Below are 27,766 nucleotides of genomic sequence, written 5' to 3' on the forward strand. Positions count from 1 at the left end.
TAGTGACCACCATAAAAAGCCGTAGAGAAAAAGGCCCCTAGTGACTGCAGCCGAGAGGTTTTTGGGGGTCCCAGACTTAACGTACGGTCGCCAGGAAATGTCCCGCCATAACAAGATCCTTCTGAGCCTGTGTGGAAACCTGATTAATACAGAAAAGCAGGCAGATTTAGTCTAAATAACATTTCGTTATTGATAGTTTGTAGGGATTTTTTTTATTTTGTTTTTTACCCTGCATTTTTTCCCTTTTCGGATCTTTATTATACACCTGTACAGTAGGTGGCGGAATGCATATATAATTGTTGCGAACGCCATTATACCAAAGAAGAAGAAAAAGACGAAGAACCAGAAGAACCAGAACCCTAGTGAATCGCTTTTCGCTAACTGCAGTCCAAAATGGCAGGAGCTGACGGAGACGATTCTCTCTACCCCATCGCCGTGCTCATTGACGAGCTTCGTAATGAGGATGTGCAGGTAATCACCGATGCTCTGTTCATAAGACGTTCATATGGGATGTTATATTGGTGGTATTTGTTTTACTTGATCGTGTCTGATTTAAAAAAGGATAGCAAGTTAACGCTAGCTAACATCCCGAGGCCCCTGGCCTTGGCCTGTTCATCTCAGCCTGGTGCACCCAGCCTGGCTAACTGGATAGCGTGTTACTTAGTGTGATACATATCAAACGGAATAGCTGCATGTCGTATTTAGTTAATGCCATTTATAACTAAGTAGTTATTTGTCGGTGTAAAAGTAATTGGTGTTAGCTAACGTTAGCTAGTTGCTAGGTCACTTGGTTAACTAGCTAGTTTGCTGCTGGGCTACTGTATCACTATTAGCAGCTAACTAGTTAATAAACGTTATCTAACTAGCTCAAATTCGCATGTTAATTTGCAGATGAACCTACTTACTTGTTTTGTTACTGAAATATCAAAATGTACAATGCACACAACGTTACTGTAAGCTCATATGTCTATAGCTGCTAACTACATAGCTTCCTTGTTGTACCTGCCGGTCATCCAGCTCCACCCTGGTAATGGTTGTGAGATTATCATTCTTTTAATGTTGTAACAAACTAGTTAGCTAGGTAACTACTGACATGGTTAGTTATGTACTATATCTGCATCTTGCTTTGGTGTCTCTGAAATCATTACAAAAACACAGATTTTCTATACAGATTTTCTAAAAAGGTTTTATGTTCATAGAAGGCACCAAAATGGGAATACATTTTCTAATATGAAATGTTGAAATCAAATTTTATTTGCCACATGCGCCGAATACAACAGGTATTGACCTTACAGTGAAATGCTTACTTACAAGCCCTTAACCAACAATGAAGAAAAAAACGGTTAAAAAACGGTTAAGTAAAAAATGTAAATAGCAAATAATTAAAGAGCAGCAGTAAAATAAAATAACAGTAGGGAGGCTATTTACAGGGGGTACTGGTTCAGAGTCAATGTGCGGGGGCACCGGTTAGTCGAGATACTTGAGGTAATATGTACATGTGGGTAGAGTTAATGTGACTATGCATAGATAATAAACAGAGTAGTAGCAGAGTAAAAGAGGGGGTTGGGTGGGGGGGCAATGCAAATAGTCTGGGTAGCCATAATTAGCTGTTCAGGAGTCTTATGGCTTGGGGGTAGAAGCTGTTAAAAAGCCTTTTGGGCCTAGACTTGGCGCTCCGGTAGCAGAGAGAACAGTGTATGACTAGGGTGGCTGGAGTCTTTGACAATTTTTAGGGTCTTCCTCTGACAACGCCTGGTATAGAGGTCCTGGATGTGATGTACTGGGCCGTACGCACTACCCTCTGTAGTGCCTTGCGGTCGAAGGCCGAGCAGTTGCCATACCAGGCAGTGATGCAACCAGTCAGGATGCTCTTGATGGTGCAGCTGTAGAACCTTTTGAGGATCTGAGGACCCATGCCAAATCTTTTCAGTCTCCTGAGGGGGAATAGGCTTTGTCGTGCCCTCTTCACGACTGTCTTGGTGTGTTTGGACCATGATAGTTTGTTGGTGATGTGGACACCAAGGAACTTGAAGCTCTCAACCTGTTCCACTACAGCCCCATTGATGAGAATGGGGGCGTGCTCAGTCCTCTTTTTCTGTAGTCTATTTCAGGTCTGAAATAGTATTTCTAGATGGCCTCACTGAAATGCTAAGATTGTCTTTATGGATAATGGTGGCCTCTTATAAGTTTCATGTAATAACATCTCCTGGTATTGTTTACTTTCCAAGCTGCGACTGAACAGCATCAAGAAGCTGTCTACCATCGCACTGGCCCTGGGAGTGGAGAGGACCCGCACTGAACTCCTCCCCTTCCTCACAGGTACAGTGCATTCGGAAAGTATTCAGACCCCTTGACTTTTTCCACATTTTGTTATGTTACAGCCCTATTCTAAAATTGATTAAATAAAAACATTTCCTCATCAATCTACACACAATACCCCATAATGACAAAGCGAAAACAGGTAGGCAGAAATGTTTGCACATTTATTTATATATACAGTACCAGGCAAAAATTTGGACACCTTTTTTTACTATTTGTACATTATAGAATAATAGTGAAGACATAAAAACTATGAAATTACACATATTGAGTCATGTAGTAGCCCAAAAAGTGTTAAACAAATCAAAATATATTTAATATTTGACATTCTTCAAAGTAGCCACCCTTTGCCTTTGATGACAGCTTTGCACACTCTTGGCATTCTCTCAACCGGCTTCATGAGGAATGCTTTAACAACAGTCTTGAAGGAGTTCCAACATATGCTGAGCACTTGTTGACTGCTTTTCCTTCACTCTGCGGTCCAACACATGGTTAGAAGATGTTATTGCGAGTGTAGCGAAATGCTTGTGCTTCTAGTTCCGACAGTGCAGCAATATCTAGCAAGTAATATCTAACAGTTCTACAACAACCTAATACACACATCTAAGTAAAGGAATGGAATAAGAATATATAAATATATGGATGAGCAATGTCATTTTCATTATCAGAGTGGCATAGTTTAAGATGCAATAGATATGTACAGTGGGGAGAACAAGTATTTGATACACTGACGATTTTGCAGGTTTTCCTACTTACAAAGCATGTAGAGGTCTGCTGTGTGTCTTTTTTTTATCATAGGTACACTTCAACTGTGAGAGACGGAATCTAAAACAAAAATCCAGAAAATCACATTGTATGATTTTTAAGTAATCAATTAGCATTTTATTGCATGACATAAATATTTGATCACCTACCAACCAGTAAGAATTCCGGCTCTCACAGACCTGTTAGTTTTTCTTTAAGAAGCCCTCCTGTTCTCCACTCATTACCTGTATTAACTGCACCTGTTTGAACTCATAACCTGTATAAAAGACACCTGTCCACACACTCAATCAAACAGACTCCAACCTCTCCACAATGGCCAAGACCAGAGAGCTGTATAAGGACACCAGGGATAAAATTGTAGACCTGCACAAGGCTGGGATGGGCTACAGGACAATAGGCAAGCAGCTTGGTGAGAAGGCAACAACTGTTGGCGCAATTATTAGAAAATGAAAGAAGTTCAAGATGACGGTCAATCACCCTCGGTCTGGGGCTCCATGCAAGATCTCAACTCGTGGGGCATCAATGATCATGAGGAAGGTGAGGGATCAGCCCAGAACTACACGGCAGGACCTGTTCAATGACCTGAAGAGAGCTGGGACCAAAGAAAACCATTAGTAACACACTACGCCGTCATGGATTAAAATCCTGCAGCGCACGCAAGGTCCCCCTGCTCAAGCCAGCACATGTCCAGGCCCGTCTGAAGTTTGCCAATGACCATCTGGATGATCCAGAGGAGGAATGGGAGAAGGTCATGTGGTCTGATGAGACAAAAATAGAGATTTTTGGTCTAAACTCCACTCGCCGTGTTTTGAGGAAGAAGAAGGATGAGTACAACCCCAAGAACATCATCCCAACCGTGAAGCATGGAGGTGGAAACATCATTCTTTGGGGATGCTTTTCTGCAAAGGGGACAGGACGACTGCACCGTATTGAGGGGAGGATGGATGGGGCCATGTATCGTGAGATCTTGGCCAACAACCTCCTTCCCTCAGTAAGAGCATTGAAGATGGGTCGTGGCTGGGTCTTCCAGCATGACAATGACCCGAAACACACAGCCAGGGCAACTAAGCAGTGGCTCCATAAGAAGCATCTCAAGGTCCTGGAGTGGCCTAGCCAGTCTCCAGACCTGAACCCAATAGAAAATCTTTGGAGGGAGCTGAAAGTCCGTATTGCCCAGCGACAGCCCCAAGACCTGAAGGATCTGGAGAAGGTCTGTATGGAGGAGTGGGCCAAAATCCATGCTGTAGTGTGTGCAAACCTGGTCAAGACCTACAGGAAACGTATGATCTCTGTAATTGCAAACAAAGGTTTCTGTACCAAATATTAAGTTCTGTTTTTCTGATGTATCAAATACTTATGTCATGCAATAAAATGCAAATTAATTACTTAAAAATCATACAATGTGATTTTCTGGATTTTTGTTTTAGATTCCGTCTCTCACAGTTGAGACACACAGCAGACCTCTACATGCTTTGTAAGTAGGAAAACCTGCAAAATCGGCAGTGTATCAAATACTTGTTCTCCCCACTGTATATACTGTATTCTATACTATGAGATGGATAATGCAAGATATGTAAACGTTATTAATATAGAATACAGTATATACATATGAGATTGGTAATGCAAGATATGTAAACATTAGTGGCATTATTAAAGTGAGTAGTGTTCCATTTATTAAAGTGGCCAGTGATTTTCAATTCTATATGTAGGCAGCAGCCTCTCTGTGCTAGTGATGGCTGTTTAACAGTCTGATGGCCTTGAGATAGAAGCTGTTTTTCAGTCTCTCAGTCCCAGATTTGATGCACATGTACTGTCCTCGCCTTCTGGATGATAGCGGGGTGAACAGGCAGTGGCTCGGGTGGTAGTTGTCCTTGATTATCTTTTTGGCCTTCCTGTGACATCGGGTGCTGTAGGTCTCCTGGAGGGCAGGTAGTTTGCCCCCGGTGATGCGTTGTGCAGACCGCACCACCTTCTGGAGAACCCTGTGGTTGTGGGCTGTGCAGTTGCCGTACCAGGCGGTGATAAACGAAGTGGAGATGTTGTTTCTTACCTTCACCACCTGGGGGCGGCCCGTCAGGAAGTCCAGGACCCAATTGCACAGGGCGGGGTTGAGACCCAGGGCCTCAAGCTTGATGATGAGCTTGTAGGGTACTATGGTGTTGAATGCTGAGCTATAGTCAATGAACAGCATTCTTACATAGGTATTCCTCTTGTCCAGATGGGATTGTGCAGTGTAATGGCGATCGCATCGTCTGTGGACCTATTAGGGCGGTATGCAAATTGAGGTGGGTCTAGGGTGACCGGTAAGGTGGAGGTGATATGATCCTTGACTCTCAAAGCACTTCATGATGACAGAAGTGAGTGCTACGGGCCGATAGTCATTTAGTTCAGTTACCTTTGCATTCTTGGGTACAGGAACAATGGTGGCCATCTTGATGCATGTGGGGACGGCAGACTGGGATAGGGAGAGATTGAATATGTCCGTAAACACACCAGCCAGCTGGTCTGCGCATGCTCTGAGGACGCGGCTAGGAATGCCGTCTGGGCCGGCAGGCTTGCGAGGGTTAACAGGTTTAAATGTCTTACTCAAGTCGGCCATGGAGATGGAGATCCCACAGTCCTTGGTAGCTGGCCTTATCGGTGGCACTGTGTTATCCTCAAAGCGGGCAAAGAACTTGTTTAGCTTGTCTGGCAGCAAGACGTCGGTGTCCGCGACGTGGCTGGTTTTCCTATTGTAGTCCGTGATTGTCTGTAAACCCTGCCACATACGTCTCGTGTCTGAGCCGTTAAATTGCGACTACACTTTGTCTCGATATTGACATTTTGCCTGTTTGATTTCCTTGTGGAGGGAATGACCACTCTGTTTGTATTCTGCCATATTCCCCGTCACCTTACCATGGTTAAATGCGGTGGTTCGTGCTTTCAGTTTTTTGCGAATGCTGCAATCTATCCACGGTTTCTGGTTAGGGTAGGTTTTAATAGTCACAGTGGGTACGACATCTCCTATACACTTCCTTATAAACCCACTCACTGAATCAGCGTATACGTCTATATTATTCTCAGAGGCTACCCGGAACATATCCCAGTCCGCGTGATCAAAACAAACTTGAAGCGTGGATTCCGATTGGTCAGACCAGCGTTGAATAGTCATAAGCACGGGTGCTTCCTGTTTGAGTTTCTGCCTATAGGAAGGGAGGAGCAAAATGGAGTTGTGGTCAGATTTGCTGAAAGGAGGGTGGGGGAGGGCCTTGTAAGCGTAGCGGAAATGAGTAACAATGGTCCAGCATTTTTCCAGCACGAGTGCTACAGTCAATATGCTGATAGAATTTAGGTAGTCTTTTTCTCAAATTTGATTTGTTAACATCCCCAGCTACAATAAATGCAGTTTCCAGTTTGCATAAAGTCCAGTGGAGTTCCTTGAGGGCCGTCGTGGTATCAGCTTGAGGGGGGATGTACATGGCTGTAACAATAACCGAAGAGAATTCTCTTGGGAGATAATACGGTCAGCATTTGATTGTGAGGAATTCTAGGTCAGGTGAACAAAATGACTTGAGTTCCTGTATGTTGTTATAGTTACACCATGAGTCATTATTTATGAAACATACCCCCCCCCCCACCCCTCTTCTTCCCGGAGAGATGTTTATTCATGTCGGCGCGATGTACTGAGAACCCAGATGGCTGTATGGACGGGGACAGTATATCCCGAGAGAGACATGTTTCCGTGAAACAGAGTATGTTATAATCCCTGATGTCTCTCTGGAAAGCCACCCTTGCCCTGATCTCGTCCACTTTGTTGTCTAGGGACTGGACATTAGCGAGTAATATACTCGGAAGCAATGGGTGGTGTGCGTGCCTCCTAAGTCTGACTAGGGGACCGCTGCGGCTCCCTCTCCTCCGGAGGCGTTGTTTTGGGTCGGCCTCTGGAATCAGTTCAAATGCCCTGGGTGGTGCGAACAAAGGATCCGCTTCGGGAAAGTCGTATTCTTGGTCGTAGTGCTGGTAAGTTGACGCCGCTCTGATATCCAATAGTTCTTCCAGGCTGTATGTAATTACACTTAAGATTTTCTGGGCTAACATTGTAAGAAATAATAAATAAAAAAACAAAATACTGCAAAGTTTCCTAAGGACTAGAAGTGAGGCAGCCCTCTGTCGGCAGCAAAGTAATGATGGACTGTCGTTTCGCTTTGCTTATTTGAGCTGTAATTGCCATAATATGGACTTGGTCTTTTACCAAATAGGGCTATCTTCTGTAAACACCCCCTACCTTGTCACAACACAACTGATTGGCTCAAACGCATTAAGAAGGAAAGAAGTTCCACAAATTAACTTTTAAGAAGGCACACCTGTTAATTGAAATGCATTCCAGGTGACTACCTGATGAAGCTGGTTGAGAGAATTCCAAGAGTGTGCAAAGCTGTCATCAAGGCAAAGGGTGGCTACTTTGAAGAATTTCAAATATGAAATATATTTTGATTTGTTTAACACTTTTTTGGTTACTACATGATTCCATATGTGTTATTTCATAGTTTTGATGTCTTCACTATTATTCTGCAATGTAGAAAATAGTAAAAATAAAGAAAAACCTTTGGACACCTACTCATTCAAACTTTTGACTGGTACTGTATGTCACCAGTATTAAATATACCGTTAATACCAGTAATTTGGTTACATACATTTCTGTTAATGCATATATTAATTACAGTAATTTACTGTTCTCATTCTCAGAGTGGAAACAGTGTTTGCAGAGTTCAAAATCTGCTACACTTGTGAGAAACAAGTTTTGGTTCATTTCATAACCAGAATTTACGAGATCTGTCAATATTGTTATTTAATTTAGTTTGGAGTGCTCCATGTGAGCAATGAGCATGTGTCTGGTTTCTCTGTTTAGGGTACCTGGCCTGCTGCTTGGAAATGTAGGAAAGTGTTTTTTAAAATATCCGTTGCGAATTATATATATATATATATATATATATATATATATATATATATATATATATATATATATATATATATATATATATATATATATATATATATATATATATATATATATATATATATATATATATATATATATATATATATATATTAAAACCTATAGTTCCTCACAGTAAGCCATTTGAAAAATATGTAATTATTGAAATGAAACTGTTCCACGAAAATGCACATATGAACATCATAACTGGCACGTAGAAATGGTAGGATAAATTGTAAGCTTCCCCAAACTTGAAACTCATGCGCCGCCTATGAAGTCTTTATAAAATAATTGCCTCGGATTTTGCCTGTAGGCTACTTTGAAGCAAAGTAAGACATGCCTCATAATATGAAATGAAACATTCAGGATTCAAACAATTAAGTGTTTTTTAAGTGCATACTGCCTCCAGCTCACATTGTAAAGTGGTGGGTGACACGCTGATAGCCTGTTGCCTGCACTTGAATGGTGAATGGGAGGCGTGCGTCAATGAACACTTGAGAAATAAAAATAGTAGCTAATTTTAATCGTTCACCAAAACTGTTTTTAACAGCTCGGAGCTGCAGGAGAAATCCCGCTCAAAATAGCTGTGTGCATCTGATAGTTGTGTTGGATAAATAAGCTAGGCCTACATTATGACTAACAAAAATACACACAGGGCAATTTAATTCCACTAAATTATGCAAATTAACCTATAGACCGATAAGCATGACGGTCAAATGTATTTACATTGACTGGTATTTCCATCAATGAATAAACAGCATTATTTTACTATTGGAATTGTTGTTTTTTGGTCATTTTAGCCGGCAACAGATTTATCGGCTTTTCACTTTTGGGGGGACAAAAGCCGGCAACTTTCAGCTAACGTAAACCCTGTGTGATGTGTACCACACTGCACAGCACACACTTAACAGCAGCAGCGTAGCATTGCCATTGACCAGCCTAGCTAAAAACAAGGTTTCATAACCACCATAAAATGAACATTAATCCAATCCCATGCACGTCTGGATTCTATTCTAGTAATACTGTGAATCTGGGTTTACTGAATGATAGTTATCTTAAACAAACTGGCTAGCTCTGGCAATGCAACAAGCTCAGAGTGATGCTTGCAACATGGTAAAAATGTGATGTTAAAAGAAGTGAAGGCACGGTATACGTACGTCTAGATTTAGCCTAGGCTTTAGGCTACATTTGAACTAGAGACAAAAGAAGCGGTCAATCCTATACCTTTTATGCCTATATCTAAGACGGGGGATCTAAAGATAGTGGATCTGTATCACCTCGAGACAAAGGAAGTTGTAGATAGAGTAGCCATGATAATTATATGACGGTGAAAGCCACGGCAAGGCACATTAAGGCAGTAAGGAAGGATTGAGGGCTTATCAGAGGAGCTGACCCACTTTGCGGGTTGCATACTGACGTCAATGCTCACAACAGACTGGTACTGTGTGTGTGTGTATATATATATATATATATCTAATTTACATAAGTAATCAGAGCCTTTGCTATGAGACTCGAATTTGAGCTCAGGTGCACCCTGTTTCCATTGATCATCCTTGAGATGTTTCTACAACTTGATTGGAGTCCACCTATGGTAAATTAAATTGATTGGAAAGGCACACACCTGTCTATATAAGGTCCCACAGTTGTCAGTGCATGTCAGAGCAAAAACCAAGCCATGAGGTCGAAGGAATTGTCCGTAGAGCTACGGGACAGGATTGTGTCGAGGCAAAGGTCTGGGGAAGGGTACCAAAAAATGTCTGCAGCATTGAAGGTCCCCAAGAACACAGTGGCCTCCATCATTCTTAAATGGAAGAAGTTTGGAAACACCAAGACTCTTCCTAGAGCTGGCCGCTGAGCAAAACTGAGTAATCGGGGGAGAAGGGTCTTGGTCAGGGTGGTGACCAAGAATCCAATGGTCACTCTGACAGAGCTCCAGATTTCCTCTGTGGAGATGAGAGAACCTTCCAGAAGGACAACCATCTCTGCAGCACTCCACCAATCAGGCCTTTATGGTAGAGTGGCCAGATGTAAGCCACTCTCAGTAAAAGGCACATGACAGCCCACTTGGGAGTTTGCCACATTCACCTAAAGGACTCCGACCATGAGAAACAAGATTCTCTGGTCTGATGAAACCAAGATTGAACTCTTTGGCCTGAATGCCAAGTGTCACGTCTGGGGAAACCTGGCACCATCCCTACGGTGAAGCATGGTGGTGGCAGCATCATGGTGTGGGGATGTTTTTCAGTGGCAGGGACTGGGAGACTAGTCAGGATCGAGGGACAGATGAATGGAGCAAAGTATAGATAAATCCTTGATGAAAACCTGCTCCGAACATCAGACTGGGGCGAAGGTTCACCTTCCAACAGGACAACGACCCTAAGCACACAGCCAAGACGACGCAGGAGTGGCTTCGGGACAGGTCTCTGAATGCCCTTGAGTGGCCCAGCCAGAGCCCGGACTTGAACCCAATCGAACAACTCTGGAGAGACCTGAAAATAGCGGTGCAGTGACTCCTGACAGAGCTTGAGAGGATCTGCAGAGAAGAATGGGAGAAACTCTCCAAATACAGGTGTGCCAAGCTTGTAGCGTCATACCCAAGAAGACTCAAGGCTGTAATCGCTGCCGACGGTGCTTCAACAAAGTACTGAGTAAAGGGTCTGAATAATTATGTAAATGTGATATTTCCATTTTGTTAGATGTTAGAGACTCTCCATATTTTAGTGTTGATTCTGTCTTTTGGCTGGATTGCTCTTCTTGGTTGGCATGATGCGTTGCAGGAAGAAATCTTTGATGCCAATGCCTGATGAGGGTGAAGGGCTTGACGTTGCAGACGTTGATGGCTGAGGTTCCGACTTCCTTATGGTAAGTTCCGGATGGTCCCCGCATGAAGCGTTCAAACATTTTCGGCCGGGTCTTTGGTCCTTAAACGGGGTTTGATGTTCCTTTGCTATCACAAACTCTTGAACGAGATCGAGAAGATCCGTCCGGGTGAAGCCCCAACCCAACTGGCAAAGGACCTGAAGAGATGGAGAATGACAAAGCATTAGTCCTGGACGCACGTGTGAGCGCACACACACACACACAAAAGTTTGCATGCACACACACACACTTATGTGCATGCACACACACACTTATGCATGCGCACACAAACACGTACACAGGCACACGCACACATACACCCAGGTCACACATTGAGAACCACTGGATTAGGCAAAATATTAGGCTACCCACTGTTTCATGTTATCTTTTTCTTAGCCTATCAGTCACTACAGTATAACCCTACCTGAAGACAGTCTGAAATCTCCTGCTCTACCGCTGGACTCAGGTAGATGACATGTCCCTGTTGTGCATCAATGCTCAGCTGCTCCTTCACTCTCTGCCTCAACGACTTGCTGTCTACTCCATAACGTTTTGCTTGAAATGAGAGATTTTGCATTGTTCCCTCCCTGTACAGACGGCATGCTTCTATCATGCGTGGGTATGAACTGTAGTTTTTTCGTGTTTTAGTCATCTCATACTAAAACTCATCTGAAAAGTAGGCCTAAAGATTTAAAAAATATATATTGTTAATGTTAGGATAGAATATAGGCCTATCCAGAATGAATTGACCTATGCAATATGACTGATATTTAAATATGGGTATTAATTATCTGAATTATGGAGCTGATTTTATCAGGTGAGGTCAAAATTAGGGAGGAAAATGGTTCAAAGGTCAAAAGGAAGAAAATCCCCATTGAAACAGTCAATCAGTGAATTTATGGTTAAAAGACAAAATATTTTATTCTACACACATGACATAAAAAAACCCGATATGAAATAAATCTATATATGGTGCACTAACATAACATGAAAAGTATAAATGTATCATGCAGGGTAGTAATTAGCTATACTCATTTACATCCACCCAGACAGTGTGATATTTTTGCTAGTGTCCCCTTTAAGCCCACCAGGTAAAAATGTTAATAAAAAATTAAAATAAAGATAAACATACACATGTATTGTCTATTTAACAGTATAATATAAACTGCATACAAAAATGTAAATTATACCTGCTTATCATGCTTTGTCAATAACCCATGCTATGCAGCTACTGTATTGATGCAGCATGTGGTCTGTTTGCTAGCATGCTAAAACTCATATTTTGATTTCAAAAGAAACAATATTTATCATTCAAGTAATATTCTGACATGTCTTATTCAAAACACTAATCACTTAAATGTTGATAACAAATGAGTACTTACCAAAAACAGGAGTAGAAATATGGAAAAAATTTTATCTTCTGAGAGTACCAAAATCACAATTTGTTCTGCGATCAGCAGGCACATGTCACACATGCTTTGATAACTTAATATTGACAAATCTGATTGGCTTACAATAATAAGTGTCATTTATTTAACAAGCAGCTTTATTGGAAGAAACATCACACAGCAAAAAAATGTCGTTTTTTTGTATTTGACTGTGGGCTTATATGGTACGTGGGCTTAATAGAGACGTTTACCCTAAATGTCATATTTCTGTTTTTGTTTTTTTATAGATTTGCAAACATGTCTACACCTATTTTTGCTTTGACATTATGGGCTATTGTGTGTAGATTGATGAGGGGGGGGTCAATTTTTTATTTTAGAATAAGGCTGTAACGGTACAAAATGTGAAAAAAGTGAAGGGGTCTGAATACTTTCCGAATGCACTGTATGTCCTCACCTTAAGACCCAAGTTACAGCCATCATCATGAGTCTCCCCCCCCCTCTATTTTAATTATGTTTCACAACTGACCTCTTGTAGACACCATCTATGATGAGGACGAGGTGCTTCTTGCCTTGGCTGAGCAGCTGGGCAACTTCACCATGCTGGTGGGAGGCCCTGAATATGTTCACTGTCTGCTGGTACGTATGTGTTACAAACTAAATCTGGCATTGACCATAAGATATTCAACATATAGACCTTAAAACACAATTGTATAGAGTTTATTTTACATATCCAGTCAGCTACGCTACACCGTGTCTTTCTCCGCAGCCGCCTCTGGAGAGCCTGGCTACCGTGGAGGAAACGGTGGTGCGAGACAAGGCGGTGGAGTCTCTGCGTAAGATCTCCCAGGAGCACTCTCCTGTGGACCTGGAGGTGCACTTTGAACCCCTGGTGAAGAGGCTGGCCAGTGGTGACTGGTTCACCTCCCGCACCTCCGCCTGTGGCCTGTTCAGCGTCTGCTACCCCCGCGTATCCAGCACCGTCAAGGCTGAAATTCGCCAGTGAGTAGCTCTATCACGATATAGCTATAGTCATATAGCTAAGACCTGATTAGCTAACATCCCAATGGGATTGAAATTGTCCCAATAATCTCTGGGAGCATAATATTAGAGTTGCGGACTTTACTTTGTCTCATATCAGGGGACCCATGCCCCCACCTCTTGTAGTCACACATACTAGCCTTGCAGGCACAAGTCAATCAGATCAGGATGATTAACTACACTCTTTTTCTGTAGAGCAGATACAATGGATTTATGGTCTGACTGTGGGTGTCATGTTCTCTCTACAGACATTTCCGCACTCTGTGCTCAGATGATACTCCCATGGTGCGCCGCGCCGCAGCCTCCAAGCTTGGGGAATTCGCCAAGGTTCTGGAGCTGGACTATGTCAAGAGTGACATCATCTCCCTCTTCACCGCGCTGGCCTCCGATGAGCAGGTACATGTACCGTATACACGCAGACAGGGCGTCCTGTAACATTGCGGTGGGAAGTGCCTGGAATTCTTCCAGCCAATTGCTAAATCAACTGGCTTGTTGCCGATGGAAATGGCATGGCCATACAAATTAGATGTTTTTGAATGGGGATGGATGAATATTGAATGGAACTAGAACAATCATATTTCAGCGAATTCAGTAGGTAGCCCCAACTTGGACAGAAACCGTGTCTAGCTATTGTTAACCCAACGCCTCCACAGTTACACCATGAAATCCTGCCCTTGGGGGATAGCGTGTTCACTATATGCATTTCTATGGTGTTGCTACATTATTTTATTCAATTGGCACAGAATGAGCAATAATCTCATGGTGCCCCCGCCTGTAGGACTCAGTGCGCCTGCTGGCCGTGGAAGCCTGTGTGAGCATTGCCACGCTGCTGCCCCAGGAGGACCTGGAGACCCTGGTGATGCCCACCCTGCGCCAGGCCGCCGAGGACAAGTCCTGGAGGGTCCGCTACATGGTGGCCGACAAGTTCTCTGAGGTGAGCATGTGGAAACATCGATGTCCTGCATGTAGCCATAATGCCTCTAAAATATTTGCTGCTTTACTGAACCCGGAATGGAAGCAATGGGGAGGCGGATATTCAACATTTCACAGATGGTCACTTTAAAACGGTGCCTATCTGTAAAAAGTTTGTTCCAAATTGAGATATTTTTCCAATTTGACAGATGTAATTGCTCTAATTTTGCTATTTTTGTCTAGGAGGAATATTTTCAGTTGCTTTACTGTATTGAACTGAAGTAATACAATCCTCCAAGGGGGAAGTAGTGGACATGGATAGCAGGACAGTTATGGGGGCCTGTAATGTTCATAGTCCCCCAGCGTAGAACATTCTTAATGTCCTCATTACCACTTACATTCACTGCACTAACCCATTGATTTCTAACCCATATGACCTCTTGTCATTTAGTATAAAATGGGTCATATTGCCACTTCCATAATATTGTAGAAGTGCAGTCAATCAATATAAAAGCTTTCAGGCAACCTCACACAAATGAAAGCTTAGCACCACACTTACTGGAAGGTCTTCTACCACTTTCCCCCTCGCCACCATGAACTTTGGTAACGTGTTCCCAACCCAACATTCCATTAGTTTAGTGTGTTCATCAGCAAATCTGAGCAAGGTTTGAAGGTGGGATTGTGTCAGAGCTGTAGATGGAGATCTCGGCTGGATGTTAATTGCCATGCCCATAGTTTGTGGAAGGAGTAGAAGTTCCCTCAACCAATTGAACAGTTGTCAGGAAACCTCCACACAAATTAAAGCCTGGCAATGGCAAATAGTTTCGTGCACTTTCCCCCTTGCTGCCATGGACTTTGTAGCCTATGTGTTCCCAACTTGAATCCCATCAGTTGAGTGTGTTGGTCATGGAGTCTCACACAAAGGTTTCGTGGTGGATGTTAATTGCCATGTCACTGATTCCACAGCTCCAGAAAGCAGTGGGCCCAGAGATCACCAAGAACGACCTGGTCCCAGCTTTTCAGAACCTGCTCAAGGACTGTGAGGCTGAGGTCCGATCCGCTGCCGCCAAAAAGGTCAAGGGTGAGTGTCTGGATGCTATCCGCAAGTCATAAAGCCTCTGTTGAAATAAATAATTGTTTGAATGAGAAGCTTTTACTGTCTAATAGACCACGGTATTGACAAACCCCATTTCTGTCCTCAGAGTTTTGCGAGAACCTTCCAGAAGACAGCAGAGAGACCATCATCATGACTCACATTCTGCCCTGTGTCAAGGTATAAAAAAACAAAAAAAAAACAGTCACTGTTCACTTGTATTCCTTTATTATTCCGCTAACTTACGTACGCTAGTTTCTTTGACCTGTGAATTTCTCACTCAATGGAAGTAATTCTGAGTACCCATGACTCACGAAGGGGCAAAAAAAATCTTAGATCTTAAAAATACATTTTTAAAAAGCTGTCGTGCTTTAGGCAAACAGTCGTGTTCTGAAGTCTCGACAATAACACAAGTTAATCAAATTCTTGTGTGCAGAAGCAGCGGATATTTTTTACACCCATGAATCAATTTCTAGCATGAGGGTCTATACTGAGCTGTTAAACTGAGGAACCTGTTGTTTTTTACTTTACTTTCTATATGGGAGCCATGAGGATATTATGCTTTGTAGGTTGGGGTCTATGGCAAGATGAGGACTTGAGCTCAGTATAGCCTTTGGACAGCAGGGGGCACTGTTGTATTCAAGATATCTACCAAACCACCATTCCTATTCGCTGTCGGTGTTAGAACTCACTGGTTGGTTCCTGAGTTTAAATGACGCCCTTTTTGTTTCGAAAATATATTTTTGGGGGAAAACATCTCTTCTAGGACATCCCAAGCCTAAAAAAATGGTAGCTTCTACATTTTAGTCATTTAGCAGACGCTCTTATCCAGAGCGACCACGGTAGTGCATACATTTTCGTACTGCCCCCCCCCCCATCGAACCCACAACCCTGGCGTTGCAAGCGCCATGCTCTACCAACTGAGCGACACGGGACAATTCAATGTCAGGTCAGATTGCAATAACAGATGATTCATTTCAACACAGGCTAGTTTCTGCTCACCTTGTCTACAACTGCACTGAATTCTGTGGGCAGCATGCTGACAAGTGGCCTTAAACGCCTCTTAAGTAACAGTACCAAAGTGCTTCTCTAACTTGTTTTCGTTGCCACTTTTCTCCTGAGGGAAATATCAATGTAGCAATAATATTGTCACAGGTCTGAAACTACCCGCTATTTGAAAATACCAGATTTGCTGTCCCTGTCCACTGCAATGTCTGACTCTTTCTCCCCTGACAGGAACTGGTGTCTGACACCAGCCAGCACGTGAAGTCTGCCCTGGCCTCTGTCATCATGGGCCTGTCCACCATCCTGGGCAAAGACAACACAGTGGAACACCTGCTGCCTCTGTTCCTGGCCCAGCTCAAGGACGAGGTAAACACCAGTTACTACTGCTCCTATTTGTTCTAGTCATTAAGCACCAAATGGCAGAAAATAGGCTGAAATTGGGAGGGTGGGAGGGACTGCCTGGACTTGGAGAAATGTCTCCCATGTCTGATCTGATCACCCTCTTAATATCCTCTAATGCTATTGACCTGGTTCAGGATCAGATGTACCTACCGGAGTATAAACCTAGGAATGACCCTTATAGGGTTTGAACCTTTTCCCTGGTGACATTTGTTCTAGTGGTGCTAGGTTATTTCATGCGGTTTTCAGTGATGTGTGGTTTCATTCTGACATTTCCTTCCTAAATGTAACCTGTATCGCAGCCAACATCCCGATGTAAGACGTCGGCACTAGCTGACACATTTACATATCTCTGGTGGTTTATTAATACCGGAGTGGAAAGGTTTGGGTAGATGACGCAAATTGCCCTGCAAAAAAATGAAGGTGCACAAATACACCGACACGATTGGCTGTCATCTATGACAGCCTTCCTATTAAAATATGTTCTAGTTTGCCTCGCGGCCAAAGTGGAGTTGACAGGGTTTGTGTCACAAAGGATTACAGTCAAAACGCCTCGAATGACTCATGAATGTAAAAAATATCTGTATTCTTCAATATTTCTACTCCAAATATTTAGTCTCACAGCTGGCTGCTATCGCCGTCGTCTCCTATTTGGTTCGCAAAAAGCTTGATGGGAAATCGGTCTGCATATTCGGAGGCTAAGAATCAAGGGTCTGGGACAGGCGGAAGGTCTTTGGCAATTCGTTTGGCCTTTGTTGCTAATGTCATGTCGAGATTGGAGCCAAGAAAGGCATCATTATAAGCGGATGGGGATGCATAAGCAATAGCTCGGATTTCTGTTGCAATGATTTTTGCCACTTTTTAAGACTGCTTGAAATATAATGGCTTTCATTCTTAAAAGAAGACAGACATATGCAATGTAATGTTCCCTGATGTAATTATCCCCACGACTTATACAAGAGATCCTTCTCACTGTAGTCTTACCTGCTGTCTCTCTCTTTCTCTCTCCCTCGCTCTTTTTCCCCTTCCCTCCCCCTTTTTCGCCCTGCAGTGCCCTGAGGTGCGCCTCAACATCATCTCCAACCTGGACTGTGTCAACGAGGTGATCGGCATCCGCCAGCTCTCCCAGTCGCTGCTGCCCGCTATCGTGGAGCTGGCCGAGGACGCCAAGTGGAGGGTCCGTCTGGCCATCATAGAGTATATGCCCCTGTTGGCCGGACAACTGGTGAGTCGTCGGCTGCATCCCAAATGGCACCCTATTCCCTATATAGTGCACTACTTTTGATCAGAGCCCCCTCCAGTCCCACCTCAGGAGACCTCTGTCCCATCCTCATTTCCCCCTAATCACACATCTGTGTGGCCTACATCTGCCTTGCGCCATGCGTATGTGCAACAATTTATGGTGGGAAGGTGCTGGTCACCAATATCATCCATGACTTAGAAAAGGGCTATGCAATGTATAAGTCATTCAGCTAGCTTTATTTGTGCTTTCTGAGTCGAAAGCTGCATACCCCCAATTTTTGGTTGAATCTAATTGGAACCCTATTCAGTAATAGTGTTGCTTGCACTGTAATGTTTGGATTAGATTTCTTTGGATATTAAGTGAAAATTGTTTAGAAATGTATTCTCTCCTAATCGCTCTTCTCCAGGGAGTGGAGTTCTTTGATGAGAAGCTGAACACCCTCTGCATGGCATGGCTCATTGACCACGGTAAGACACCCCCATATCCTCAAAAAGTTATACAGCTGCACCATCGAGAGCATCCTGACTGGTTACATCACGGCCTGGTATGTCAACTGCTCGGCCTCCGACCGCAAGGCACTACAGAGGGTAGTGCGTACGGCCCAGTACATCACTGGGGCCAAGCTTCAGGCCATACCAGGCGGTGTCAGAGGCAGGCCCTACAAATTGTCAAAGACTCCAGTCACCCAAGTCATAGACTGTTCTCTCTGCTACCGCACGGCAAGCGGTACCGGAGCGCCAAGTCTAGGTCCAAAAGGCTTCTTAACAGCTTCTACCCCCAAGCCATAAAACTCCTGAACAGCTAATCATGGCTACCCAGACTATTTGCATTCCCCCCCCCCTCCCAACCCCCTCTTTTACACTGCTGCTACTCTGTTTATTATCTATGCATAGTCACTTTAACTCTACCCACATGTACATATTACCTCAATTACCTCGACTAACCGGTGCCCCCGCATATTGACTCTGTACCGGTACCTCCTGTATATAGCCTCCCTACTGTTATTTAATTTTGCTGCTGCTCTTTAATATAATAATAATAATAATATGCCATTTAGCAGACACTTTTATCCAAAACGACTTACAGTCATGTGTGCATACATTTTTACGTATGGGTGGTCTCGGGGATCGAACCCACTACCCTGGCGTTACAAGCGCCATGCTCAACCAATTGAGCTTCTTTTTTTCTTTCTTTCTTCTTATCTAATATATATATATTATTATTTTTTTACTGCATTGTTGGTTAAGGGCTTGTAAGTAAGCATTTCACTGTTGTATTCGGTGCATGTGGCAAGTAAAATTTGATTTGACTTAGACTGGGAGAGGCCAGGGAAATGCTCTCTCCTTAACTGTTCTCCTGCCCTCTCTCTAGCTGAGCTGGATAGAATGGGAAACCTACTGTAATACAGTCTTCATCCCAAATGGCACCCTATCCTTTATATTGGGCTCTACTTTTAACCAATGCCCATAGGGCTCTAGTAAAAGTAGTGCACTATATAGGGAATCGGGTGCCATTTAGGATGCAAACAATACTGTAATACACCATAACAGGTAGGCATTTGGATATGAGCAAGTCAGCTATTGTCTGCAGTAGCCTTTTCTATTATACAGTAAAAAGTGTGAAGTTAAATTCAATATTGTATTGAGTAGAGATGTGAATATCCGGTAGAGGTTTTTGTGCAGCCCGCGTGCAGAACGTATAGAAAACGGGAACAGGCGTCCTGGAGGGGTGCAAAGCCTGTGTTATCGCGATATCGTGATACTTGGCCTGTTATCACGTCGTTGGTATTGTGATAACCCCACTCTGAAAATAGGCACGTCTTCATGCAGTTTACAGATTTTTAGTGTCTTTTGAATGCGCTGGTTTGATTTGCATGTGATATGAAGACCTTGTTGGCTACGTCTCTTCGGTCTGCCTTTAATGTCGGCAGGTTTTTTCTTCTTTTTTCTCCATTTTTAGATTGTGCTATAGACGGGTTGGTTGTTAAACAACAAAACCGGCGGGGATGGCCTAGACTTGACAACATGTATGCTGTATTTAGTCTCCAAATGTTACATTTGATGCTTTCTTGACCGTAGAGACAATTTTGTTTTAAAGCTAATTTCCTGCAATTCTACATGTTTTGCCATGGGGCAGAGACAAAAATTAACAGTTTTAAAGCAATTTTTTTGCCTTTGCTTATGCCCTGTTCTTGTGCTATCTGGGTGACTCAAATACCCATTTCAGACAAGATGTGGTATATTACCTGTACATTTGTATTTAATTATTTATTTATGGCAATGTTTATGACCCCTTTCAAACACCCCCTTATTTAACACCTTCTTGCAGGGATACCCATTATACATATCAGTGAGTAACTGGCAAATTGGGAGGGGTGGGGGCAGGGGGCTGTTTGCGTTTCAAATTAGTGCTAATTGAATATAGGGGAAGCACTGCATAACATCAGTCAAAACACCTTAAAACAAGACATGGTATCAACACAACAAGCTAAATCGAGATACCTATGATTCCCCACTTTCAGTGTCTTGTCATTGTTGCTAACTATCTGACCGTTCAGAATCATAACAACTTGCACCTTGCGGCCACATCGATGCGCGCATCATATTTGTAACGTTGTCAGGCAACCCATCTATAAAGCCTTGAACAGCAAGATTGTATCCCTTATTGACCTATCGCTCAAGTGCGACTTTACTAATCCTGTTTAGAAAAAGATGTCTTCTGAGAGCTGTCCTCAGTGTTTAGACTACATGTTCTTTGTCCTCCTCAGAACATCTGCTTTGTTTCTCGCATGGAATCCTCTCTTTAGCTCTGGTTGAAAGTTTTCCCTAGGTACAGATCTAGGATCAGGTTTTCCTCCCCCTAATCCTACCCTTAGCCATTAGTGGGGGAAATGCAAAACTGACCCATGGTCAGTGTCTTAGGGGCGATTTCAACAGTAAGTATATCACAACCTACCTTGTATCACCACATCCCCCATTTCCCATACTTGCGTTCTAGAAGTAGGCTGATTGGGTATGCGGAAATGGCACGTTTTATAGTATGTGACACTTCCAAAATGTTGTATGGGATTAAATGCCAGGATGTCCTCATTTTGGCTTCATCTAGTAGAATTGCCTGCACACTCAAACCCACTTGTTTGACAACAGCTGATAATCTAGCAAGAGGATGGGCTGTACCAAAATGAAGGAATGGTGGGAAACAACGCAATTGAGCATTAGATGCCGCATTCTCAGGATGGGTTTGCCTACTATATTTGTTTACTGCATACATTTATACTAAACAGTACGTTCAAAGTAGTATGCTTAGTACACAGTATGTCGTTTTAGTAAGAAGTTGGCAAGACCGATTTCAGACACGGCCAGTGTCACACAGGTTTTAATATCCCACTGTGGCTCCACAGCCATGATTCCACAGGCTATTGGCATGGTTCTTCTAACCCCAGCTTGGCTCTCGAGCTCTCTAGTCTCTTTATGGCTGTATTAGGAGCCAAAGCACCAGATAGGGTTAGGTTAGTCAGTGGGTTAGAAATGTGTTGTACCCATGCCACCTGGTCTCCAGCTCTCTGTCCAACAGCTAGTAACGAATATCAGGAAATCAGGCTTGTGTGTGCCCAGATGTTATGTCACTGTATTCTGGGCACAATTGAGTGTTTTGAGCAGTTCTGCAGTCACTAGCCTCTTTAGCCATGATTACTGATGGACATGTTTTCCATGCAAATATACTTTTTGCCACATTATTTGTTACAAGGCAAACAAACTGTGACAATAATACAAAGATGGCTGCCAAACTGGAATGGATAGAAAAGAGCTCAAAAGAACCAAGAATCCTGGCAAATATTTTCACGGGCCGGGTAGTGTACTGACTGCCTACTCTCTTGTAGAGTTTGGATATGTCTATATTGAACTTTGATCTGTTTTAATTTTAGTTTTGTACACTTTTTTTTTGGTAAGATTGCCATTTCAATTGAGAAATGCTAGTCAATAGTTCAATTAATATTATAGTTTTGTAAAGGAAATCCCTCACTTTTTTCTGACCACTTTTCCTGACAACTACTACTAAAAAGAAACTACTATGCCTAATTATATCTAGTTCTACAGGCCAAGGTCTCTAAGCATGTGTTTGTTTCCGACAGTATACGCTATCCGCGAGGCAGCCACCTGTAACCTGATGAAGCTGGTGGAGAAGTTTGGAGCTGAGTGGGCCCAGAACACCATCGTGCCCAAGGTGTTGGGTATGGCCAACGACCCCAACTACCTGCACAGGATGACCACGCTCTTCTGCATCAACGTGAGTCCTCCTGACCTTCACACCACAAACCCTCAGAGACCATAGGCGTATACTACGATGGATGATAGATCTACTCAGGTTTTTATAAAGCTAGCCATATTACGAAGGTGGATATTGATCATGTAGCTGCCGCCAACTAAAGCGGGCTTGTAACTTGGCACATGGGTAGTTGAGCGCCAAACTATTCAAACCATGGGCAAGTCAATGCCACATTTCCATTTTTGCCGAAATCAACATGAAAGAAGTTCTTGCAAATTTAGCAGGCTATGGTGTAAAACAGGATATTAGAAGCGGGTATTTTATTACGTAGAGTTAATGCCGTGTTTGATGTGCTTTGGTGTGCTTATCAATGCACGAACAGGTTTTTTTCTATCGATAAAATAATTGTATATAGTCATACAAACGTTTTACTGTGCGTAAACTTTCAAATGCATGCTGTCATTACTAAATGTGTAATGTGATGGGTATTTTAATATTACTATTTTTAACACATTTGATTAATAAAATATTGAATCCGTCGTCTTCCTCATCTGAAGTGTATGACGCAATCTTTGTGAGAGGGAGGGAATCTGATTTCAGTGGTCCTCACCTCGCGGCTCAGTCATTTCCTTCAGGGTAAGTGGAGTTAGCCCTGAGTTAGCGGCCTGCCCTGGAGCAGGTTAGTTATTAAGGATTCTTTGCCATTAGAAATGTACCTGCCTAAAAGGTGAGCCACTTTCGTATGACCGGTCATCCCGAGTTGAACTCAGTTGACCAAAGTTACCTCGCTTACTCCTCAAACCTGATTCATAGTATAGGGCTCATGTCATTAAACCTCAGATTTAAATCAAGCCATTTTTGGAAACGTTTTACTTTTAAAACAATCAAATGACATTTTTTGTCACATACACGTGTTTAGCAGATGTTATTGCGGGTGTAGCGAAATGCTTGTGCTTCTAGCACCAACAGAGCAGTAATATCTAACAAGTAATATCTAACAATTTCACAACATATACCCAATACACACAAATCTAAGTAAGGAATGGAATTTAAGAATATATACATATTTGGACAAGCAATGACAGAGCGGCATGGACTAAGATACAGTATAATATTATAGAATACAGTAAATGCATATGGGATGAGTAATGCAAGATATGTAAACATTATTAAAGTGATTAGTGTTCCATTTCTTAAAGTGGCCAGTGATTTCAAACTGCATCAGCAGCCTCATGTACTAGTGATGGCCTTGAGGTAGCTGTTTTTCAACTCTCGGTCCCAGCTTTGATGCACCTGTACTGACCTCGCCTTCTGGATGATAGCGGGGTCCTTGATGATCTTTCTGGCCTTCCTGTGACATCGGGTGCTTTAGGTGTCCTGGAAGGCGGGTAGTTTGCGGTTGCGGGCGGTGCAGTTGCCGTACCAGGCGGTGAGACAGCCCAACAGGATGCTCTCAATTGTGCATCTGTAAAAGTTTGTGGGTTTTAGGTGCCAAGCCAAATTTCTTCAGCCTCCTGAGGTTGAAGAGGCTCTGTTGCGCCTTCTTCACCACACTGTCTGCGTGGGTGGACCATTTCAGTTTGTCAGTGATGTGTACGCCAAGGAACTTGAAGCTTTCCACCTTCTCCACTGCGGTCCCGTCAATGTGGATAGGGGGGTACACCCTCTGCTCTTTGTTTTGTTGACGTTAAGTGAGAGGTTATTTTCCTGGCACCACACTCCCAGAGCCCTCACCTCCTCCCTGTAGGCGGTCTCGTCATTGTTGGTAATCAAGCCTACTACTGTTATCTGCAAACTACAGACGCACACTTGTGGGGCCCGTGTTGAGGATCAGCGAAGTGGAGATTTTGTTTCCTACCTTCACCACCTGGGGATGGCCCGTCAGGAAGATCAGGGCCCAGTTGCACAGGGCGGGGTTCAGACCCAGGGCCTCGAGCTTAATGATGAGCTTGGAGGGTGCTATGGTGTTGAATGCTGAGCTATAGTCAATGAACAGCCTTCTTACATAGGTATTCCTGTTGTCTAGATGGGATTGTGTGGTGTGATGGCGATTGCATCGTCTGTGGATCTATTGGGGCGGTAAGCAAATTGAAGTGGGTCTAGGGTGACCGGTAAGGTAGAGGTGATATGATCATTGGCTAGTCTCTCAAAGCACTTCATGATGACAAAGGTGAGTGCTATGGGGCAATAGTTATTTAGTTCAGTTACCTTTGCTTTCTTGGGTACAGGAACAATGGTGGCCATCTTGAAGCATGTGGGGACAGCAGACTGGGATAGGGAGAGCTTGAATATGTCCGTAAACACACCAGCCAGCTGGTCTGCGCATGCTCTGAGGACGCGGCTAGGAATGCCGTCTGGGCCGGCAGGCTTGCGTGGGTTAACATGCTTAAATGTCTTACTCACGTCGGCCACGGAGAAGGAGAGCCCACAGTCCTTGGTAGTGGGCCGTGTCGGTGGCACTGTGTTATCCTCAAAGCGAGCGAAGAAGGTGTTTAGCTTGTCTGGAATTGAGACGTCGGTGTCGGCGACGTGGCTGGTTTTCCTTTTGTAGTCCGTGATTGTCTGTAGACCCTGCCACATACGTCTCGTGTCTGAGGCGTTGAATTGCGACTACACTTTGTCTCTATACTGATGTTTTGCCAGTTTAATTGCCTTGCGGAGTGAGTAGCTACACTGTTTGTATTCTGCCATATTCCCAGTCACATTGCCATGGTTAAATGCAGTGATTTGTGCTTTTAGTTTTGTGCCAATGCTGCAATCTATCCACGGTTTCTGGTTAGGGTAGGTTTTAACAGTCACAGTGGGCACAACATCTCCTATACACTTTCTGATAAACTCAGTCACCGTTTCAGTGTATTCGTCTAAATATCCCAGTCCGCGTGATCAAAACAATTGAAGCGTGGATTCTGATTGGTCAGACCAGCGTTGAATAGTCCTTAGCACGGGTACATCCTGTTTGATTTTCTGCCTATAGGAAGGGAGGAGCAAAATGGAGTCGTGGTCAGATTTGCCGAAAGGAGGGTTGGGGAGGGCCTTATAACCATCCCGGAAGTTCGAATAGCAATGGTCAAGGATTTTAGCAGCCCGAGTACAACAGTCGATATGTTGATAGAACTTCGGCAGCCTAGTCCTCAAATTTGCTTTATTAAAATCCCCGGCTACAATAAATGCACCCTCAGGATATGTAGTTTCCAGTTTGCATAAATCATACTGTTATATTATTTTTATCAGGAAAGTTTCTGGCCCAGTCAGTTATTCTTGTCATCATTACTTATTTTACATCTTGATATTTTAGGCATTTATCAGACGCTCTTATCCAGAGCAACTTAGTCACTTGTGTCTAAGGATCATTTGTTTATGCGTTGTTGGTTTCCTTGTCATCCACCCCAGGCTCTGTCTGAGGCCTGTGGCCAGGACATCACCACTAAGCATATGCTGCCCGTGGTCCTCAAGATGTCCAACGACCAGGTGGCCAATGTGCGCTTCAATGTGGCCAAGTCCCTCCAGAAGATCGGCCCCGTCCTGGACAGCAAGTAGGTCCTCCTCGTCCACCTTCGTTCATATCATTCAGGCCTACCTGAACAACCATCTCCAATGAATTGACCACAGTCTACATCAGGGTCGTGTTCAGTAGGCACAAAACTGGGGAAAATATTTTGAAACTGAGGAGGCTCTTGCTTGAACTGGTCCAGTAAGGATGCTGTTTTGTTATTCCGTCACAGTATGTTTTGCGTTTACTGAACACGACCCAGATCTCCTTGTCCAAGCTTAATTCCTAGCACTCAGCTAATCCATTATGGCACGGGAGTGTGGGAAAATGTGTGCTTTGTCTGAAACGTTTTGTTTTTCTCAGTGCCCTGCAGACAGAGGTGAAACCAGTCCTGGAGAAACTAGCCACAGATACAGATATGGATGTTAAGTACTTTGCCCAGGAAGCTATACGTGGTAAGTATAGTACTCTGTCCATTTTCTTCTTGTATGAAGTCTCCTCGCTAGGGCCATGTTCAGTTAGGCACATGTTGTGGAACATTGCAGATAGAAATGTCCTGAATAGAGCTGCCATTAGTCAATGTGCTACATGTCAAAGAAGCAGGTTTGTTATACATAATATAGGCTATTTCTATGTGAGCATTCCACAATGTTGTGCCCTGCTGAATGCGCTGCCCAATGTGAAGGTTAGTCCATCTTGTCATTCTTCTGATTCCTTGTGTTTTTCCCCATAGTTCTGGCCCTGGCATAAAACAACCCAAGCTTGGCTATCCAGAGGAAACAACAACCCAAGATGGCACGACATTGCAAACACTTTTCACAATATATTTATTGATGTTCAAGAGCAACTGGTGATGTATGGAGAATTAATGGAGCCTATTAACACCTAATTTTCTTTTTCTTACTCTCAGTGATAATAAAATGTCCAGGAAAAGCGCAGGCTTCTAATTTCCCCTCGCTGTAAATCTTTTGCTTCTCCAAGTGTGATGAAACATGCATTTAAACTACGTATGCTGACCACTGTGCATAAGTAGCATTGCTGGTTTGACCCACACATTCCTGTCCTACATACATAGCCATTGACTGTAACGTTACTATTAGCACGGCCCTTATCGCTGCCACATTTCTCTGTACGAAGCACCCAGAACACGCAAGCCATCTCTTGGTTGCTTGTCCAAGTGCTAGACACATGCTATTGCTGCAGCAGATGGTGAGGAAGGCTGTTTTATTTGCTTGTGAAGAACGGCAAGGCTAAGACACCCGCAGATTTGTTTACATGTGCTGCTCCCTCTCCGGGGACATTTCTCATGTATTCAGAAAAGCTGTTGTTCAGCACCCATCCTCTCTGTCTGGCCTGTGCAGGTGGTGTGTGTGTGTACAATGAATTACGGTTTAGTTTGTCTGAAATGAGTAATACACACCCAATGTTCTATCTAGACTTAAAGGGATACTTTGGGATTTTGGCAATGAGGCCCTTTATCTACTTCCCCAGAGTCAGATGAACTTGGGGATACCATTTTTATGTCAGTGTCCAGTATGAAGGAAGTTGGAGGTAGTTTTGTGAGCCAATGTTAACTAGCAATTGCGCTAGTTAGCAACTTCGTTTAAACTGCACGCAGAGACAAATGGTATCCACGAGTTTATCTGACTCTGGGGAAGTAGATAAAGGGCCTCATTGCCAAAATCCCAAAGTATACCTTTAAGTACGGTAATAGGGACCACCACAAAGTGTTGCCCATCTTTTGATTTGTCATTATAGATTAGTTTTTCAGTTCATCACTGGCTTTATTTCTTTTTCTGAGACCTTCATTTGTTTGACGCAGGGGGAACAGTGGGAGTAATTGTTTGCAATCTCTCTTGCTATATTGCTCTTAATCTTTGTGCCAATTACTGATGAGCAATTGCTTTTTTTTGTTTTCAAGCGTTTCATAAGGTTTAACTCTTGATTGTCCTAATTTTGTCTCCATATTTCTCATCTTTCTCTTAAACAAATAAACCTTGATTTTCCCATGTCA

General features: G+C 43.3%; 1 protein-coding gene across 3 annotated transcripts; it reads left to right on the plus strand.

The window, feature by feature from the left end:
- Window positions 1-326: 326 nt before the first annotated feature.
- Window positions 327-27,766, plus strand: LOC311105452 (serine/threonine-protein phosphatase 2A 65 kDa regulatory subunit A beta isoform-like). 3 transcript variants are annotated; one of them, XR_014610257.1, is made up of 16 exons: window positions 327-471; window positions 2,229-2,319; window positions 12,842-12,942; window positions 13,073-13,305; window positions 13,593-13,740; window positions 14,123-14,278; window positions 15,223-15,337; window positions 15,459-15,529; window positions 16,586-16,720; window positions 17,805-17,978; window positions 18,403-18,463; window positions 22,129-22,283; window positions 25,653-25,795; window positions 26,116-26,207; window positions 26,486-27,177; window positions 27,444-27,766. XR_014610257.1 is itself a non-coding variant. In XM_084147606.1 (15 exons), exons 1-15 carry the CDS (start codon window positions 394-396, stop codon window positions 26,500-26,502), a joined length of 1,770 nt encoding a protein of 589 aa, XP_084003732.1. In that variant the 5' UTR covers window positions 327-393; the 3' UTR covers window positions 26,503-27,766. The 3 variants fall into 3 exon arrangements, 1 of the variants encoding a protein (XP_084003732.1); XR_014610258.1 differs by having other exon boundaries at window positions 26,486-26,856; window positions 27,420-27,766; XM_084147606.1 differs by having other exon boundaries at window positions 26,486-27,766.

The sequence above is a fragment of the Coregonus lavaretus genome (genome assembly GCF_964263955.1).
Source record: "Coregonus lavaretus genome assembly, chromosome: 30".
NCBI lineage: Eukaryota > Metazoa > Chordata > Actinopteri > Salmoniformes > Salmonidae > Coregonus > Coregonus lavaretus.

Excerpts from the sequence above, each read along its gene's own strand:
- LOC311105452 (XM_084147606.1), top strand. The coding sequence starts at position 394 with ATGGCAGGAGCTGACGGAGACGATTCTCTCTACCCCATCGCCGTGCTC. Across the intron at positions 472-2,228 it reads TTCGTAATGAGGATGTGCAG|CTGCGACTGAACAGCATCAA; the intron begins GTAATCACCGAT and ends TTACTTTCCAAG. Across the intron at positions 25,796-26,115 it reads GGCCCCGTCCTGGACAGCAA|TGCCCTGCAGACAGAGGTGA; the intron begins GTAGGTCCTCCT and ends TGTTTTTCTCAG.